The 21,401-nt window shown below is 37.0% G+C and overlaps 1 protein-coding gene across 5 annotated transcripts in view; it reads left to right on the plus strand.

The window, feature by feature from the left end:
* The window catches only part of COMMD10 (COMM domain containing 10), a gene marked incomplete at both ends in the record, with an annotated part of 122,712 nt that overhangs the window by 20,159 nt on the left and 81,152 nt on the right, over positions 1 to 21,401 (plus strand). For 4 of the 5 annotated variants that reach the window (XM_084252744.1, XM_084252742.1, XM_084252740.1 and 1 more), the window contains one exon: positions 5,876 to 5,986. The exons of the other annotated variant lie outside the window; for it this stretch is intronic. In XM_084252744.1, coding sequence (XP_084108870.1) covers positions 5,876 to 5,986 — 111 coding nt within the window. The remainder of the gene's footprint in view (positions 1 to 5,875; positions 5,987 to 21,401) is intronic. 5 annotated transcript variants of the gene reach the window in all.

Below are 21,401 nucleotides of genomic sequence, written 5' to 3' on the forward strand. Positions count from 1 at the left end.
ATAAAAATTGGAATTACCTCTATACAGTGAAAGAAAATACAAGATGATTAAAGTGATACCCTGTTGAATGGGAGAAAAAATTTAGGTAATATATAATTGAGAGGAGATTGATATCCAAGATATATAAAAAATGTATATAATTCACCAATAAAATTAATAAATGGACAGCCAGTGTAAACAGACAGATCACCGAAGAGGATATCCAGAAGGCCGAAAGACATGAAAAATTGTTCCTTCTCACGTCTAATGAGAGACAGTAGATTAATACGACAGTGAGATACCACCTCATGCCTGTGAGGATGACATTTTAAAAATCCTCCAATAACAAGTGTTTGAGAGGATGTGGAGAAAAAAGAACCCTGTTTCACTGTTGGTAGGAATGTGAACTGGTGTAACCGTTAATAGAAATTAATCTGGATTTACCTCAAACAACGAAAAATGGAAATAATGATAGGATCCAGCAATCCCACTGATGGGCATATATCTACAGAATATGAAACTGTCAAATGGAAATCCTTATGTTCCACAGTGTTCATAGCTAGGACATGGAAGCAGCCTAAATATCCTTCAAAGATTAATGGATCAAGAGGATGTGGGATTTACATACCATAGAGTATTATATAGCCATAAGAAAGGATGAAATGCAGCCATTTGCAACAAGATGGAGGGAATTTGAGAGAATTATTTGCAGCAAAGTCAGAATGATAAAAGCAAATATTGGATATTTTCATAGCACATAATTCAATAATATAAAAACATTTTCAAAAACCGGTGGGCCTCAGTAAACATCCTGAGGACTTTGGTTAGGAGGGAGTGGGGAGAGAAAGGCCATGGGGACACAAGGATGATGGGGTGGCGGGGGGCAATACTTTAAAAATACTAGCCAGTGAGCAAGCCAGCAAATAAATATGGTTAAAAAAAACAAACCACAAGCCCATATAATGTCTTTTTGTTCTGTAAAGAGACCTCAGCTTTTTTTTTTTTTTATTTTGTCAAGAGTTTATAGATGTTGTTTGTGTGTTTTTTTTAATGTGCACTGCTTGATACCAGTACATACTGTTTTTAAGTTGGAAATTCCATGTAAATAATCGTTACTTTGTACAGGATGGCGTTATTAAAATCGAGACAAGTTCTGAAGAAAAATTTGTGGAACAGGTATTTAAGTAAGTCTAAAAATAGGTTCATGTTCTTCTTATATTAAATACATGCTCAACTTCTTAACTAGTATTGACTCATTATGTAATGAATTTCTGAAATGCTTATTGTATTTGCCAGGTTTTTTTTTTTTTATTTTATTTTTTTTAGAGATTTATTTTTATTTATTTATACAAGCACTGGGTATAGTCAGAAGCTTGGGAGGGTGAGAGGATTCACCAGAGCCAGAGCAGGGAACAGAACAGACAGTCGGACGAAATATACTGCTGAGGGGAGCAGCGGGCGGCAGGAGAGGTCTGCGCGCCATGTGGGACCCTCCCTCCGGTGGCTGGGGAGCAGCTGGGGATCGAACCGGTGCTGCAGAGACTGCGGGCAGCTTCGCAACCCAGCGCTCAACCGCTGCGCCACCAGGGAGGCCCTGTATTTGCCAGTTTTAAGATAAAATGTGGATTATAATGACAATATGGATAGTATATTCCAGTTTAGCAGTTATAGCTCTAATTTTATGTTTATTCATTATTTATTATAATATCAGTAAATGATTGTTTGATGAATAGCCATGCACACAATTCCTAAAACCCTTCAGTATTCCTTCAGTATTTTTAAACAGTATTTTAAAACTGTAGGTAGCCTGTAGATGGTGATTTAGTGGGTAATAAAATCAACCTAGAGGGTTTTGAAATAGCATTTAAAAAAACAAAGAAGGAACATAAAGACATGGAAGAATACTGTTCTGGGTAAAATTGTTTTGTGGAACTTTTTGTTTATCAGTTTACAACCTAAGATGTATTTCCTGCCTTGTGATGTCATCCAAACAGTGGCTATTGTTTTAGAGAACCACTAGTTAAAATCTGGCGATAACTTTACATTTTTCTGTTGCAATTTAGAAGAGTAAATATTATTGTACTTTAGACTAATTTTTTATGTGCTTAGAATTGTGGTTTATGAAGCAATTATAAAAATCTAAGCTTATATTGTAGTTGTTACTTGGAAATTAGAGGAAGAACAAAGATACTGTATTTTGAACTAACATCTTAGTAACATTGTCAGGTAAGAAGTGAAATGCATAAAAATTACCATTTTAACAGTTTTGGCATGTGTTGAAAAACATTAAAAATATTAGTGACTCATTTTCTTTGGGTTTTATATTGTTTTGATGACATTAAAGCTAGGGGGTTGATTGATGTATAAGGTCTCAGATTTAAATTTGAATATGAAATAAATCCAGTTAGATGAACATGGTGCTTGGGTATTTTAATTTATAAATGTCTGAGATACACAGGATAGAAATGTGTTTTAAATAGAAGCAAATGTAGTTTAGCTACCTTCAGGCAAAATTCTACACTAGATTTTGTTGCTTCGTAGGTAATTAAAATATTGATGACTTTCATATTTGTTTTTCAGTTATGAGTCTCAGAGGAACAATTAAATAATATGCTGTAAGATTTTCACCTTGGCAAAGGGTTTTTTTCTTACTCATGTTTATATCACTTACTATTGACCAGAGAAATAATATAATAATGTGTTCTAGTAATGCAAGGCATTACTTGCTTGTCTCAGCTTTTCCTTGCCTTATAGGACTTTGATGTTTGAAGCTTACATCCTACTTATTTTATGTGATATTTCCACTTTTAATTTTTCTGTTATTTTTCATGATCAAATTTGGATCCTGATGTTTTGGCTAGGAAATTGCCTAAGTGACATGTGGGCCTCACAGGATGCCATAACTAGACGCATGTCTGTTTGCCACTTTTTGCTGATGTCAATTTTGACCTTTTAGCTAAGATGTTGTTTGTTTTTTTCCATAGCATAATTATTGTTTTTCTTTTGTAACTAAAAAGCATGTGTGGGTAGACACTTTGTGACTGTATAAGCATCCCATTCCAAATCAAACTTTCCTCACTTAGATTTAGTTTCCTTTGATAATTCTTAGATAAATTCCTTGTAACTTTTGACTTATTTTGATATAATTCCCAGGTTTGAGAAAAGTTGCAACGATCACCACAGGAACCTCCATAAACTTTACTATAATTCACCAGTTGTTTGTATTTTTCATTTTTACATGGGAATAGAGTACCTATCTCAAGTAGTGTGGGCTTTCTTTGTCTCCTGCTTTCACTGAAAAAAGACTTTGCTTTTTTTGTCTTGCTCTAATGAATTGTAAAATTTCTTTAATTTCTGGTTATCCTCTCTGTATTTCCTCATTTGAGGTTTCTATCAGTCGTTTTCTCTGAAATTTTATGTGTAAGTGTATGTATGGGCACATGCCTATGTATAAACTTAGCAATTTTTTTTTTTTGTTTTTTTCAGTTACTCTTTTGTGTGGACAAAGGGCAAATATTTTTAAATCACAGAATTTAATAGTAAGTTCTGGAAATTTAAAAAGCCAACCCACAAACATTTAAATCATAAATCTTAAATATTATCTTTCTTTGGGTCTCCCCTGGTGGTGCAGCGGTTGAGCACTGGGCTGCGAGGCTGCCCGCAGCCTCTGCAGCGCCGGTTCGTTCCCCTGCCGCCTGCGAGGGTCCCACAAAAAAAAAAAAGATTATCTTTCATTGTGAATATTTTGTTAATTTCAATTTAATTTAACAGAGAATGCCCACTATATTGAAAAGATACTAGAGAAAAAAATTAATTGCCAAAGTAACTTATATTTACAATGCTGTTTCCAAAACCTGTAAGTGTGCATTTTCCTATTAGACATTATCAGTAACTCAAAAAAGCAGATAGGTGGATTTATTTCCATTTTTCATAAAGGAATGGAGATCTTGAAAGATTGTGACTTTAGCACAGTCATATAACTAGTGAGTAACAGCTTAAGCTTCAAGCAAAACATAAGGTTGGGCCTCCCCTGGTGGCGCAGCGCTTGAGCATTGGGCTGCAAAGCTGTGCACAGCCTCAGCAGCAGCGGTTCGATCCCCAGTCGCCAGGCGAGGGTCCCACATGATGCACAGACCTCTCCTGCTGCCCGCTGCTCCCCGCATTCTGCTCTCCGCTCTGGCTCTGGTGAATTCTCTCACCCTCCCGCGCTTCTGACTGTGCCCAGTGCTTGTATGTATGTATGTATGTATGTATGTATGTATGTATGTATAAATAAATAAATAAATAAATCTTTAAAAAAAAGCTTAAAATTCAGTGTTTTTTAATTCTCCCAACACTGTAGCTATGAGGGACAAACTGAGTTAATTTATACGTAGACCAGACCACAGTGGGATTATTTTTTAATTTGTAAACTCACTATCTTCATCATTTATCTTAAGTGGTTAAAGCATAAGAATCTGATCGGTTGAAAGAAGTGATAGCAATGTCAAAAAGTCCATGTGAATACCTAGAAGGTGCTTTTTAATACAGTGATATGTATCAGAGTGCTTGCATATGTGAAAAGTAGTTATAGCGTGTTTTTTCCTGTTTTATTGAAGAGTCTGTTGCGTGTGACCGTGGAATACAGTGGTTACTGTTAGACACTCCGCTTACTATTACCAGTATTAAAAATCTGTACATCAAGGATCCTTATTTAATATGCACCATGGAGTTGGTTTCTTACTTATGGTGTTAGGGATGATGTCTCCACAATGTGTTCCCCCCTTTTACCCATAAACTTTAAAAGGTTCAGTGCCAGAAAGAACAGAACTGTATCTTTATTTTCTCATCACATCCTCTCTCGAATAGATAATACTTTCATTGCTCTCTTTCCAATTTGGCTTTGAGTCACTGCTGTGATTCTAGCTGTTGAACAGTCTTTCAAGTTAGCAATTAGTATTCTGGTGAAGTAAAATTTGTTGTGAAACTGCCATTCTTACCAGTGTAACTAAGGTAGTTTTAATAAATAATTTATTAGGGGCATGTTGTCAGAGGTATATGACAGTTGTATTTTGCAAAACTTCCGTAAGTCTTGGTACTCATAATTTCTTGGAAATTAAATCTTATACTGAATATTCATAGATTCAGGGTTGGAGAAAGCAGTAAGTTGTCAAGTTCAATACAGCCACATTTATGCCATTTGATATTTTAAAAGAAATCTTAAACTGTTTAGTCTGTCTTTATTTTTTTCTTACTTGATTAAATTTTACTGTCATGTTAATTAATTGGTTCAAAGGAAATGATCTAATTAGTTTGAGTCACAAATGAGAACCACAGGAACTTAAGAGAACTTTGGAAAGCCTTGATAATCTGCTGGTAGCACCTCCTCGGTGGAACATGTCAGGTTTTTGTCTGACCATATTGTGCTGTGTGTGAACCTTTCACCATCTGGGCGCTTCAGTTTCCCTTCAGATTAAAAAAAGAAGTCTGTCTTGGTATTACACCTAATGCCCACATTTTTGAAAGACAATAAATACATTAAAGTATTTATCATCAGTGTATACAACTTGCTATTTAGAATTTTTTAACATTTTTAATTTCAAGATGTGCTGTTTTGAAATAGTAATTCACTATTTAACAAACACTGACTCTCTTAGCATACTTCATTGCGTTGTCTTAGAACTTTTATTTTTAGAACACAGTTTATTTAAAGACCAATCTCATTGTTGAATTTGACAGGCGTGACGTGAGGCCAAGCTCATGAGCCCAGAGGGAGAATTTGCAGAATGAGAATCTTGGAACTTACTTTCTACTTCTATGCTATCCATGTTCATTCCTGCTTAGTGGAGATTTGCTTAAAGTTGACTGTTTTCATCTTCTGTGCCATCTGATTCCAATCTGCACTTGTCTTTTATAGCTCGAGACGGTTGGATGGCAGCTTAACCTTCAGATGGCTCACTCCGCTCAAGCAAAACTGAAATCTCCACAAGCTGTCTTACAGCTGGGAGTGAGCAACGAAGATTCAAAGGTAAGGACTGGTGGCCCATTTAGATGATATATTTTGTTTATGAGGTCTTGTATTTTATTGTTAACAGAGTCTTTGGTCTCTGGTTTGAAAGTCTAATATAACTCAATTAAAATTATACCAGGGCCAACAAATTGACAGATCTTTATTTGTGACAGATTTTGATGTCAGATTCACATATCACCGCTATTTAAAGAAATTGCTTGTCTTGCAAGGTGCCTTTCTAAAATTCTTGCAAGAATCTTAAAATATGTTTTAAATTTTGCAGGGGGAAAAAACTGGGAATAGCCACCTAAAATATTGTAGGTATTTGTGGTTATTTCTGGGTATTTTGTGAGTTCGTCTGCATACCTATGGTAGAGGAGATACTTTCATCTCTCCAGTGCCTGGAATATGAAGATGCTGGGATTGTGTTTGTGTGTTTGTGTATTTGTGTGCATGTGTTTCAATCTCAGCTCTTGCAAAATAGAATTTTGGATTAGTTTTATCCTACATGGTAATTTCCTCTTTAGTATTAATTTTGGAGAACTTGAACATGCTATGAAAGGTTAGAGAGTTAGGCATTTGTTTTTCTTCTTGCATCATATAGAGATATATATTTCATATGTCAGTGAGCGTTATTATGATAATAATATTAATTTTTAAGATAGAGAAGGATGAGCGATATGATCCCACCTAAATGAATGATGTTTTGTCTCATCTTAAGACAAAATAGAGATGAGTGTCTGAGGAAGGAGAGATTGCAATGGCAGGATTATTCAGAGCATAATAGGAGAAATATTGAAGGATGGTGCTAGTACTGCTTTGTTATTAGCACCTTTGCTATTTGTTACAACATGTGTGTTTCTGTCTCTCTTAAGAGCTGGGGCCAGTGACTATTCCAGGTTATTTTAAGCAGTTGAGTTGGGTCTTATTATGTACTTAATTTATAAATTCACTACAGTTTTCACAAGAAAATAATATAAACTTAGTTGTTAGGAGTTAAAGTGTATTATGTATGCTTCATACTAGTGGTATAACTTTGGGCTGGTCACTTAATTTTATGATTGTCAGTTTCTCCATCTGTAATATGGGGTGATGTTACCTGTTTCACAGGATTTTTATGAAGACAGGGTACCCAGTGTATGTAAAGTGCTTAGTTTTACTCCTAGTATTATGGCACATGCTTAATAAATACCCAATGAGTCACATTTTTGGTCCAATGAATAAGTAAATATATCTGTTTTAAACTGAAGCTCTTACTAAATTTATTTCCTCATAACATTAACCTTCCCCTCCCCCCCTTCTTGCATTCTTTATCCCTTTTATTTTGTGGTCATATTTTTCACATTTATGCTTACGAGGAATTGGGGAGGGAAAGGATAGCCTGGAAAGGATAGCCTGGAAAGTCCTTTTTCCCTTCTGCTTTGAACTCGGGAAGACTTCCTTCAAGTTTAGGAAAATCACCCAGAAGTCGCTGGTGTGGACTAGGACATTCCATGAGTAAACATACACACACACAGAGCTATATAATAGATACATACATACAATTCTCTATATATCTTCACTGTTACATTTCTCATGGCTGCCATATGTTAAGTCTGAGGAGCTAAAAACAACTGGCACTGGTTGAAGGATACTATTTTGACCATCTGTTGGCTCTTCTTTAAGCATCATGACTGGCGGTGAGTGTCTTTGGGATTCTTGCGTCCTTCTAACTCCTTTGTTATGTCTTCAAAATATGCCTGTGTGTCTGTTACAGTTGTAGCCAGTAGGAATGAATGAATAGTGCTTCTAGTAAAAGAATTTTCAGTTCATATTATTCAGGAAATCAGTATCGATGTGAAATCCAGCACGTTCAAGATACAGGCTTGACTACATTTGTGTTTTTCTGCGTGTTGCTATTTTGAAATTTTGAATGAACATTTGATTAATCCTCATAACTTGCGGAACTTGAGTAATTTTATTAACAGACACACACTTTGGAAGAAAGTAGCGCACAAATGTAAGAGATATTTGCATTTTGTGTGTACCTCAGTGGACTGTTTCTCTGTATTGTCTCTCTCCCCTGTAGCGTTGTATGGACTTGGTTCCTATTTTTTGTATCTCCTAGATAATAGGCATGTCATGGCGTGTACATCCACTGTCAACCTGGGTAGAAAGTTGTTGCCTCCAGGTGACGTGGTGTGTCCTGGCTATGAAGGGACACTTCACTGCTGCCCCTCTGCTGTTCAGTGAACTGCTGCCTGGAGTTTTTAATTTTCCTTTTGTTTATATTCTCCCTGCTTTTATGATCTGTACTCTATTCTTTGTTCTCTTCTTACATCTGGTTCTTGGATGTTAATTTTTATGTAACTCCTGTTATTAAGGACCACACACTACTTTACCCTCAAACATTTGTTTTTTTCTGAAATGAGAATTGTAATTCTTGTCAGGTTGAAACATTAGGTAAAAGGAACAGGGGGAGGGGGCATGTTTTAAAAACCAAGTTTGTTCATGGACAGTAGAGCTTTGATTTAAAGGCAGATTTAAAGTTATCACTGGTTTGTTTATGATGCAAAGTACCATAAAGCATAGTTGTGAAATTGACATTTTTAAAAGCAGGACGCATTTAGATAAAAGTCTTCTAAGTGTATGTTTTATAGGTAGATGTCCTGAAAATATTCCTATGTTAAAACAATTCCGAGAGGATGAGAGTCAGCGCAAATTGAGACTATTTTGATATAATTTATTTTTGAGCAACTGTACTGCAAATGTGCTGTGATTCACTGAAGAGTCTGTTTTCTAAGAATCTCTTTCTTCTCATTCACTTCCAACATACACATGCGAAGTGTGGCCTGCAGTGGAGTGTAGCAGCTATCACATTAGATAACATTGTTGTACTGGTCTCCTTTCTCTTAGAACATTTCTGTCTCAAGGCTTTCCTGTTTTGCTACTAATTTTATCTTGAAAGCTGGGTGATTATAGCTTTTCCTATGGTATTTTGATATATAGTCTAGTTGTTTTCAGTTAATTGTGTTTGTCTACTACTGCATTTAGCAAAGTAAGATTATTTTCCTTTTTCACAGATACCTCAAAAATAGTTTTCTTAGTGTTTTTTTTTCATTTATTTCAATAGGGGGCAGTAGAACTCTTTGCTTACCTAACCTCTGGCATTCACAGTGTTATTTGAAATAACATTAAGAATAATTGTCAAGTCAGTAGTTGTGGGAAATGTTAAGTATTTACATTTCTAATCTGTATATAACAATAGAGTTATCTTGTTTCCATCAACAAAATTAATGCCTATTAATCAGATATGTACAGAACAAATAAATGAAATCATCGTGATTTTAGCCTGGGTTAATTTGTATATGATCATTTGCCAAGATGAAATTTATTATAAAGCTTTCTACACTACTGACTTTTTTGTTTGTAGGTACTTGTATTAATTTCTTTTTAAAGGAGAAAAGTGAATAAAATAATCCCCAAGCTAGTTAAATGACTCCTTTAGGCTATAATGTAACTAGGTCCAGACTAAAATAGGCAGTTGAAAGTTCTTTATGTATAGAGAATAGCAATTTTGTATGTAACAAGTATGATTTTAAATGACATAGACACTTTAAGTTTGAATATCATAAAACACTGAAATATTTAAATTTTTCTATTAATTTTTGCATTATTGCATTTCCCCCAGTACAGTAATTTTACTGTGGTACATTTGCTTTTATAGCCATATGTAAACCTTTTCATAGATACTCACATATTGGCGATTTTCAATGAGGGAAGTGGATCTTAGAAATCTTATCTTTGTGTTAGAGGGAATTCTGGTAACTGCTAAAGTCTGGATTTTTTTGTTGCAAGGTAAAACTCTTTTCTAGGGGTGAACATGTTTGGACATATAGTTTGAAATGTCTTTTGTAAAAAATTGTGTGTGTGTTTATTAATTCATGAAGTTCTCAAATGAAGAAAATTTGCTTCTCTCCCTCTCCTTCCTCATATTCTTTTCTTCTGTATAATGGAGTAGAAAAACAGTTTTTCAGATATCCTATTTATCTTAAGGGGTTCCAACTCATTTGTCTTAAAAGAATACTTTTACCCCAAGTTAAGATGTTGTCACTCCTTGATAAGGGCAATATAATAAAAACTCCAAAATAGCTTTTGTAATTCTAAGTAGTAAAACGATGGAAGAAGTCTTGTTTTCCAGCAGAAAGAGATCTTAGGTAGGGCCTCCCCGGTGGCGCAGCGGTTGAGCGCTGGGTTGCGAAGCTGCCCGCGGCCTCTGCAGCGCCGGTTCGATCCCCGGCTGCTCCCCGGCCACCGGAGGAGGGTCCCACATGGCGCGCAGACCTCTCCTGCCGCCTGCTGCTCCCCTCAGCAGTGTACTTCGGTCCTTCTGCCTGCTCTGCTCCCCGCTCTGGCTCTGGTGAATTCTCTCACCCTCCTGCGCTTCTGACTGTACCCAGTGCATGTGTAAACAAAACAAACAAACAAACCAGCAAACAAATAAATAAAGCATGCCTCTATTAAAAAAAAAAAAAAAAAAGAGAGATCTTAGGTAGATTTGGCTCTGAAGTTTTAGAGATGACCCCAAAAGCATGAACAACCACAAAACAGGAAAATTGGAAATACAAATCCAAATCGGATACCACTTCACATTCATTAGGATAGCTATAATTATAAAAAAGAAAAAGAAAAATAACAATTGTTGGTGAAGACATGGGGAAATTAAATTAGGACCCTCATATGTTGCTGGTAGAAATGCTAAGTGGTTCAGCCACTGTGGAAAATAGTTTGCCATTTCCTCAAAAATTCAAACAATCTTCATGTGACTCCATAATTTAACTTCTTGATCTATAACCCAAGAATTGAAAACAGGGCCAAGTACATGTACATGCATGTTTGTGACAGCACTAGTCACAGTCACCAAAAGGTGTACCCAACCCAAATGTCCATCAGTGGATAAATAATTAATGGTTTAGATGTATCCGCACAACAGATTATTACTGAGCAATAAAAAGGAATTAAGTTCTGACACATGCTACAGTGTGGATGAATCTCACAAATACTCATTTTTGCTCCGTGAAAGAAGTCACATGTAAGGTTACATATTACGCATTTCCATTTATATATAATGTCCAGTTTAGGACATTAAGATTGGGGAGTGAAAGAGGTTATAGATTTCTTTTTGGGGTGATGACATTGTTCTGGAATAAGACAGTGAATTACAGCATTGTGAATGTATTGGAAGCCACTGACTTATACATTGAGAATCTTGAAAATATAAAATGGGAGTGGGATATAAAAGAGGAAGACTTTGAATATGGGAGAGGGAGACCTTAGGAACATTTCAACCCTCTCAGTTTACTAATGAGATAAGGAAGACCCAGGGAGGTTAAATGATTTGTCAGTCAGTGTTAGCAGAGCCAGATGTGACCCTAGTCACTCCTAATGGAGGGATTTGTATGCAGAGAGGGAAGACTGAGTTTTAAATTCTTAGACCTTATGCAAGAATCTAAATATTTCTGTGGCAGATTTCCCATTTTGAAAATGTGTCTACTTATACTTGCCTCTTAGAACTATTGACAGAATTAAATGAGAGGATGTCTGTGAACTGCCTGTGATGTCTCTCACGTAGCAGGCCCTGAGTGTTAATTGAATTGGAATTTGGGATGGTGGTGTTTAACATTGTGTTAGGAATATAAGTTACTCTGGATAATATAGGAATACATGATCTTTGAAGGAGAGTTGAGTGCTGGCTTAGTGAGCAAAATAGGTTGTTCTTTTAAAACAATCGTTCAGCATTAAAATAGTCTCCTTTGTAACCAGTCTGTTAAAATTAAGATTGAATTACCTGTGGATACCTTTTTTTTTTTAAACAAATCATTGTTCCTTTTCTCTTAATCAGTAGAAATGACTCTCAAATGAATATAGAGCAAGAGTACCACTTTCTTAATTACTAATATTGCATTGTAGGCCACTTAAACTCCCTGTGGGATTTTTTTTTTGTCCCACTCACAGTGACCTTTCATAGAGTATGTGCTCTGAAGAACAAATCCACAGCCGGTATTATGGCAGCATGCCAATTACAAATCTAATTTTCTATTATATTGAACTAGCTCTGCTTTTATATCACCATTCTCATTTATAATACTTTGTATTTACTTAGTAGCTTTCAGCTACAGGGCTCAAAACTCTACCAATATTAAATTTTAAAATACTCCTCTGAGGCAGGCATGCTATAATCATTCTATTTGTTACAAAAGGAGAGTTTCATCATTAATACTATAATAATACTATAAGAGAAGAAAACATTAATGAAAATGTTGCTGTCTATAGGATGGTCTTTTTTTTTTTTTTAATAAGCCAAAATTTCTTCTGCTTCATATAAATGATGGTCAGATTTTCATTCCCATTTTAATCTGGGTATTTCCTTTTCATCTGATTGTAATGTAATATTAACTTATTTTGATTCTAGATTGTAAGAAAATATGAAAGTTGTAACATGTACCAAAAGTGATTTGCTTGAACTATTTGAATTTATCAACCTTTTTGCTATAGATAGATGAGTAAAATAATTCATAGATTTCTTTTTTTTTAAAGATTTATTTAAAAAAACATTTATTTAAAGATTTGTTTATTTATATAAGCACTGGGTACAGTCAGAAGCGCGGGAGGGTGAGAGAATTCACCAGAGCCAGAGCGGGGAACGTAACAGGCAGACTGACGAAATACACTGCTGAGGGGAGCAGTGGGCATAACAGGAGAGGTCTGCGCGCCATGTGGGACCCTTGCCAGCAGCCGGGGATTGAACCGGTGCTGCAGAGGCTGTGGGCAGCTTTGCAGCCCAGCAGTCAACCACTGAGCCACCAGGGGAGGCCCATTTCATAGATTTCTTAGCTTTGATGTTTTGTATATTCAGTTACCATCACATAATAGTGTCCTCAAATATTTTAGATTGGCATCATAACAACTATTTAACAATAGCATTGCTGCCATCTAAGTGCATTTATGCTTCTCTTTTAGCGATACACATGCCTTTTGTGAATAAAGTATTATCTGATCCTGTATTTGTCAGTTTCTAAAATCTCCCTTAGTGTACACATTGAGAAGAAACACATTCCCATTTCCCATCTTGTACTCACTCTAGGACTTATACTCATTTTGGAAAATGGTGGACTTTTTTTTTTTTAAGATTTATTTATGCATACAAGAACTGGGGTACAGGCCAGAGGTGTGGGGGGTGAGAGGATTCACCAGAGACAGAGTGGGGAACAGAACAGGCAGACTGACTGAAGTACACTGCTGAGGGGAGCAGCGGGTGAGACAGGAGAGGTCTGTGTGCCATGTGGGTAGCTCTCTGGCTGGGGATTGAACTTGTGCTGCATTAGCTGTGGATAGCTTTATAGGTTGTGTCTTAACCCTTTGCACCACCAGGGAGGCCCGAAAATGAACTTAATTGCCAGTGTTATTTAATTATGCTTTCTCTGCAAAGTGTATAGTTGAATTCATAGAAGTGAATCATGGTGAAATTGATGTGAATTAAATATTGTGTCATTCTTCTATATTAACTGAAGACCTGTGTTGTTTGTACTTTGTCCCTCTTATGTTTTACTTATTCATGCCCTCAGAATCTGCAAATCCTCATTTCTTGTAATTCAGTAATATTACTGTGTTCACTAAGAAAGTCCCTTGCCTGTTACCAACTTCCTACTGACTTACAGGATCATTTCATTATAAACCGATAAGTTTAATACTTATCTTATATTTGTATATTCTTTAAAAAAATTTTTTTTTAATTTTTTACATCATTGTTCATTTTTAAACGATATTTGCTTCCCCCCACCCCCTCAGGTGTAGTCCCCATAGAGTTTCCTTCCCCAAGGCACCTGTGCACCATCACCTCAGTCCCCTGTGCTGCTCCCTCCCTCCCTCTGATCCCTCTCCCTGCCCCTCCCCTGCAGGGTGTCTCTGGTTTATAATTGTCTGTTTTTTGCTTTGTTGTGTTTTGTACTGTTACTGTTTTTTTTATGATGTCTTATTTGGTTCCCCTATATTCCTGCTATAAGTGAAACCATCCGATATTTTTCTTTTTCCTCCTGGCTTGTTTCACTGAGCATAATTCCTCCTAGCTCCATCCACATTGCTGTGAATGGCATGAGTTTATCTTTTTTGATTGCTGAATAATATTCCATTCTGTGTATTTATATTTGTATATTCTTGTAGAAATCTTGTGAACATTCTGTGTGTCCCAGTAAAAAGAGGGGGGGGTAAGATATAATTGGTTTAGGTGTTAACTTTCAAATTGATGTACTGACCTGGTGAGTGCCAGTTTGAAGAATTCTATTTCTATTATGATTCTTTTTCTCCAAATGTATTGAGTCTGGTTATGTTGCTACCAGCCAAGTTATTTTAATTGTATTCACATTCAGATATGACCATCTCCTATGGTTTCCACTCTTGTAAGCTCTGTTTCTATTGCTTTATATAGTAGAGGTTTGCCTTTATTTATATTGGCAGCTTTAATCACTTACTAACTTTTCTATATTTTAAGCCATTAAGACATATTACATTCATTTGTATAAGATCAAATTCTGACCTTAAACTTAGACAATAACAGCTACTCCACAAGGCTTTTTGGAAAATTAAATATGATCAGAAATGTAAAAATGTCTATTACATTGCAGATACTGCAGTGACAACTCATTGCCTGAGAGGTCTTGCCAGGCTAGGGCAGGTGAAGCGCCATGTCAGGCTCTTCATAACGCCATTCATTGTTGAGTCTTGCCAACAGGGGAACTAACTGCAAATGTAGAAGACATAAACAAGATAATTCCTTCTTCATCTTTTAAAATAATTTTTCAAATGTCTTTAGGGTAAATTACTGTTTATAGCAGTTGGCAGAAAATATGTGAGGGAGTAGGTATGTTAAAAGACCTTGCTGACTTTGATGCTGGAGATCCTTTTTTTTAAGCATTTGAGGCAAAGTTGAAAAGAATATTGAATAAACATTCAAGCAAAAACTTGGGTCCAGTTTTCTTACTTTCTGGTTTACTTTAGTTACTCAACAACTGTATATCTCTTCAGAGAGATGTCAACTTCAGGGGTACTGGAAGATAGGCAGTGTGGAAAGAAAACTTGTTATATTTGGAAATAGAAAATAAAAAAATAGATTTTATTACAACATTTTGGAGAAAGTATACAAATCACCAGATAAGAACATTAATTTTTATTGGAAAAGTGCATATGAAATAGAAATTGGGGGTTAGTGGCACCCTAATTTCATATTTGTAATAAAGACCGGAAAAATTAAATGTTTTCAGATTTTGAATTTCTAACTAGAGAAAGCTTATTTTCTATGAATATATATATTTATACAAATCAACTACCAACTTGTTTCTTAAGTGGTTATTTAAATCCTGCAGAAATTTCATCTGAATTAGTTAGTTTTAGCAGCATGTAGTATCAATAATTATAATATAAAGTCAGCGTGATATCTGAATCTTTTAAAACTGTTTCGTGAAATTTGCTCAATGCAATTTTATCCAAATGTGAAGTGACTTTGGATTTTTTAAGCAATACCAGTCACAGTGGTGTCCTGCAAAAGAAGCTTCAGTAAACTAAAGATATTTTAAAATTACTTAATGATCATACTTGGTCAAGAGAAATTACCATATTACTTCCCTCAATTGAAAAGAACAGAAGCAGTGAAGTAGATTTAAAAATAAAATGAGTTTGCATCAATTAAGGCCAGGAAGGGAAATTTACAGAAAATTCTGTTGTTGATATAAAGACTTAAACAATATACTGGAAAAATATTAACCATTCAAGTATGCATTAAAAGTTGTAAAGGGAGACATATGTTTTTCTTTTTGCCCAGGTTCCAGGACTAACGAGAACATTACAATAGTACACGTCCATTTCTCCCCTCCTGGCTTTTGCTATTATTGTCATACATTTTCCTTACATTTCTTATAACCTCATACCGTGTTATTTTTGTTTAAAGTGATTTAATTAAAGTCCCAAATCAGTCAGTTTAAGAAAGGGAAATTATATAGATGGGCCTGAGCAAATAAGGCATGGCCTTTAAAAGCATAAAGTTTTCTCTGGAGGCAAAAGAAGCTACTAAGTTAGTGGTAATTAGTTATGCAGCAATAAAAAACAGACCTCCAGCTGCGGAACTAGATCTGTCCCACTAGAATGAGTGTGAAGCAGATTCGTCCATTGAGCCTGTGAGACCTAAAACTGAAAACCCAGCCAGGCCTGTCTAAAGTTCTGACCTGCAGAGCTGGGAACTAATCATTAGGTATTTGAAGCCACTAAGTTAGTGCTAATTAGTTCTGCAGAAATGAAAAACAAAAGTCTTAGAACACTTTTTGCTTATTGGAACGTTTCTATTAGGCCCTGTATTAGGTATTAGATCTTTGTGAAGTCTTAACATAACACTTACAGGCCCACGCTGGATTTGACCTGTACCCGGAAGCCTTTTCCTTATTTCAGAAGGATTTTGTCATCAAGGTGCTTGTTACATTTCATGGTTTTATTGTGTATGCAAACATGCCCCTGCTCCTCTATAGTTAACAGTTCATTCTTTTTCTAAGATTTATTTATTTATACAAGAACCTGGGTATAGGCCAGATGTGTGGGAGGGTAAGAGGATTCACCAGAGACAGAATAGAGAACAGAACAGGCAGACTGACTGAAATACACTGCTGAGGGGAGCAGCAGGTGAGACAGGACAGGTCTGCCAGGCCATGTGGGTATTTCCCCGGCTGGCTGGGATTGAACCGGCACTACAGAGGCTTCACATAGCTTCACAGTGCTGCGCTCAACCGCCTGCACTACCAGAGAGACCCTAACAGTTCATTCTTGAGCCCATCTCTTTGCCCTCATACGTTAGCATAGGCAGCTAGAAGAACCTGGGGTGCCCTCAGTCATTGAGATCCGTTAGGAACATTTCTCATTTTCATGTTTTCTGCCCACTGAGATGTTTCTCAACTTTCTTCCACAATGAAATAAGGATCCTCTTCCTGTAATCTCCAATAACATTTCCTCCCATTATTTTAAACCCTCACCAGATATGTTTCTGCCATTTAGGCTTCACTGCGCTATCCTCAGTGCTCTTTAGACTCTAATAGTCTCTACCTGGTCCTATTGCCAATGGCAGCTAAACTCCTAAGACAGGAGGACATCACAGTTTCGTGACTTAGCTTCTGAAATCACTTAGCATCATTTCTCTTGTCCTGTATGCAGTCGCAAAAATCTGCCAGGCTGTATCTATCTCTAAAGGAGAAGTGCTAAAAAGTCACATTTTTAAAAAAAAATTTTTATTTATTTATTTATTTAGACAAGCACTGGGGTACAGTCAGAAGCGCGTGAGGGTGAGAGGATTCACTGGAAACAGAGCAGGGAGCAGAACAGGCAGACTGACGAAATATACTGGTGAGGGGAGCAGCGGGCACGGCAGGAGAGGTCTGCGCCATGTGGGACCCTTGCTGGCGGCCAGGGATCTAACCAGGCTGCAGAGGCTGCGGGCAGCTTTACAACCCAGCGCTCGACTGCTGTGCCACCGGGGAGGCCCAAAAAAGTCACATTTTAAAAGGTTCATGTGGGAGAATAGACACTATTTATATTTGGAGAATTAACTTTACCACAGATCTCAACATTTTAGCTTGTCATTTAAAGTTGCTCTTTGTCTGATTTGTAATGGTCTTTAAAAATCAAATGCTACTAACCCTGTAGCCCCTTTCACAATTATGAATCATAGGAAAATTGAAAGTTTCATTTATAGTATATCCAGAACTAACATTAGCCAACTGGTACATTCTAAACTTAAGTAACCCAAGCAGAATTTTTTTTTCCCTTGTTTAATGAGTTTTCACTAAAAAAAAAAAAAAAAAAATTCTCTTAATTGAAACAGTCTGTAACCCCCTTTTGTGCTTTTTGTTACAGATTTCCAAACTGAGCAATAGAATACAAAGTAGACAAATGTTGATTATGGTGTATGAATTCTAGCATTTGTTTTAAAGTGTTCCCTCTTTTTTTCTATAAGAGACTGTTCTAATGGCAGCTAGGTATGATAGCCTGTTATTGTCTATTGTCTTGCTTATGTCTTATAAAAAATCAAGTTGATAGGGCCTCCCCGGTGGCGCAGCGGTTGAGCACTGGGTTGCAAAGCCGCCCGCAACCTCTGCTGCGCCAGTTCGATCCCTGGCTGCTCCCCAGCCACCAGAGGAGGGTCCCACATGGCGCCAGACCTCTCCTGCCGCCCGCTGCTCCCCTCAGCAGTGTACTTCGGTCCTTCTGCCTGCTCTGCTCCCCGCTCTGGCTCTGGTGAATTCTCTCACCCTCCCGTGCTTCTGACTGTACCCAGTGCTTGTATGTATGTATGTATAAATCAATCAATCAATAAATAAATAAAAAAAAAAATCAAGTTGATAATCTTCTGGGGTGCAGTACCCCATCCTTGTGGGACATCATATCTTATGGACTCTCATCTCTGATTTTTCCCTAGTGGAAAAATCAAGACTTGTACTTTCAGCTGTAACAGTACTAGGAGGGAATTCTACTCAAATGCTTTTCATTACAGTAGACATTCACTCACAATTTCTGAAGAACAACTAGATAAATGATGGAAGAATAATTTATCAGAACTTTTTGAACTGCTATTGAGCACAAATCTCTGTAAACCATTACTAAAAATGAATGGTGCTCCTGATCAGAGGCAGTCACAGTTCATGTAGATTTTATAGAGAACCCTCTTTTTCCCCTTTAAACAGAATAACAAAATAAATACATGTTGTTTATATAAGTTGAATAAAATCGCAGCACAGCATATCATTTAAAAAAATAGTTCTAGGGTCTCCCTGGTGATGCAGCAGGTTGAATGCAGCGCTGTGAAGCTGTCCGTAGCTTCTGCAGCTCAGATTTGATTCCCGGCTGGCCAGGAAGATACCCACATGGCACGGCAGACCTCTACTGTCTCACCTGCTGCTCCCCTCAGCTGTGAATTTCAGTCAGTCTGCCTGTTCTGTTCCCCACTCTGTCTCTGGTGAATTCTCTCTCCTGCACCTCTGGAGTGTACTCCAGTTCGTGTATAAATAAATAAATCTTAAAAAAATTAAAATAAATAAATTGTTCTAGTTCTTAGTTTTTTTTACTATGACAGGCTCACCAGTGGCCTTACTTCCTCACATCTCTTACATATGCTAAATTATGTACATAGAGAAAAGTGCATAAAACACAGATGTACTGTTAACCAAAAGCTCTCATCTGTGTAACTACTACCTAGATCGATGTATAAAATATTGCCATCCTGTCAGAAGTCTCCTTGGTTTCCTCTAAATAACTTCCTCTTCTCTTTCCTCTCATGTAATTTACCCTCTATAATAATATTGTCTTGTCTCTTTATATTTTTATCCCCTAATTATATATGCCTAAACATCATAGTTTAGTTCGTGATGTTTTATTTTCAACCTTATTTAGAAGGAGTCATATTGATTATATTCTTATGTTTCTGGCTACATCAAAATTATGTTTGTGATACTCTTACTATAGGTAGTTGTAGTTTATTCACTTCTTATGGATATATAGAATTTTATGTTAAGATTAGACCATATTTTATTTATTCATTGTTTTGATAGGCATTTGGGTAGTTTCCAGTTTTTAACAATTGCTAATACTTCTGCTCCGGATGTTCTTGTCCCATGTGATCATCCATTTCTGATGGCTGTCTGCCTGGGTGTGGAATTTCTGGGTGTTGTGATATGGCAGAAGCCGCACTTGGAATAATTTCTGAGACCCGTGTCTTTGTGCAGGCTTACTTTGGTGGTGCTTGACTGTGAGATAGCACCTTTAAGTCTGCGAAAGGTCTTTTGTTAAGCTGAGAGGATCTCCACAATTCTTATGAGACATTAGTACAATGCTTTATGCTCTTCGTTTGACTTGGCCTAGTTATAGAAGATACTGCGTTTGGGCATTGTTTTGCCCCTTGAGAGACTGGACCTGAGACACAGTTGAGTCTTTCAACTCAGCCAGTCCTGCTCCTTTTTGTCCTTTTAAATTTTGCTTGTGAACTGATCAGTTTTTTTCTTTAGCTCATCTCTTTCTTACCACATTACCTCATGATACTCACTGAGGAAATCAGCCAGCTGATTTTCACCATCTTGCCTAGAGATCTCAGGCAAATCCAAATATTTATTTATTTATTTTTAAAGATTTAGTTATTTATGCACACAAGAGCTGAGGAACAGGCCAGAGGTGTGTGTGTGTGGTGGGGGGGAGATGAGAAGACTCACCAGAGACAGAGTGGGGAACAGAACAGGCAGACTGACTGAAATACACTGCTGAGGGGAGCGGTAGGTGAGACAGGAGAGGTCTGCATGACATGTGGGTTGCTCCCTGTCTGTCCGGGAATCAAACTTGTGCTGCAGTGGCTGCAGACAGCCCCATAGGTTGCGTCCTAACCCTTGCGCCACCAGAGAGGCCTCAAATCCAAATATTTATAAAGTAACTTTCTCCAAGTTACTATAGGCCACACAATTTGGTCAGTTTGTTTTGTTGCTATATAACATGGGTTCCTGTTTTTTCAGCCTCCGTTTGAAATTGCAGGCTAGTTTAGGATGACTGCTCAGTGCAGTGAGTGGGCCTCAGGTACTATTTATCTTCATTCTATAAATGAACAGCCAAGCAAGATCGTATGTCTAGTAAGATACTGAGCTGAGATTTTGAACCCAGATATGTCTCACTCCAATGTAATAAAGCCTTCTTCAGTGAGTAACTCTCCTGAGTTAGAGATAAAAGTTATTTCAGCAGTTGACTTTCTATATAAAGCTGGGGGTGGGGAAAGGTCAGGAATGAGGGTATGAAATGTGAAAAGTGTATTGATGCTGAGCAATCAATTATTTATGTCAGTTTCAAGTGTAGAAAAACGTCAAGAATCAAAACTTGAAGATGCAGATCAAATTATAGTCTTCATATTTTGGGAATACACAGTTGTATATTTCTGTTAATAAAAAGCCCATTGTAAATAAAGTGTGAATATTTGTTCAAAACTTATTATGTGCCAAGCTCTGTGAGAGGTGTTGAGTGAATAAAAATGGGGAATTTTCCTCCTCTGGATAAAAATCAGTGATACAAGATGGAAAGACTGGGAAACAGTGCAGATGTTTGGAAAATATGTTAAACACCTAAACATACTTGGTGTCCAAAATCTGAGCTGCTTCTAGATTGTATTGAATTATGAAGGCTTAGGCCTCCCTGGTGGTGCAGGGGCTAAGTCTCAGTGCTATCAAGCATTCACCAGCCACTGTGGCATGAGTTCGATTCCCAGCCAGGGAGCTAACCCACATGGCGCAGCAGACCTCTCCTGTCTTGCCCGCTGCTCCCCTCAACAGTGTATTTCAGTAGATCTGCCTGTTCTGCTTCCCACTCTGTCTCTGGTGTGTCCTCTTACTCCCTG

The sequence above is a fragment of the Talpa europaea genome (genome assembly GCF_964194135.1).
Source record: "Talpa europaea genome assembly, chromosome: 13".
NCBI classification, from domain to species: Eukaryota; Metazoa; Chordata; class Mammalia; order Eulipotyphla; family Talpidae; genus Talpa; species Talpa europaea.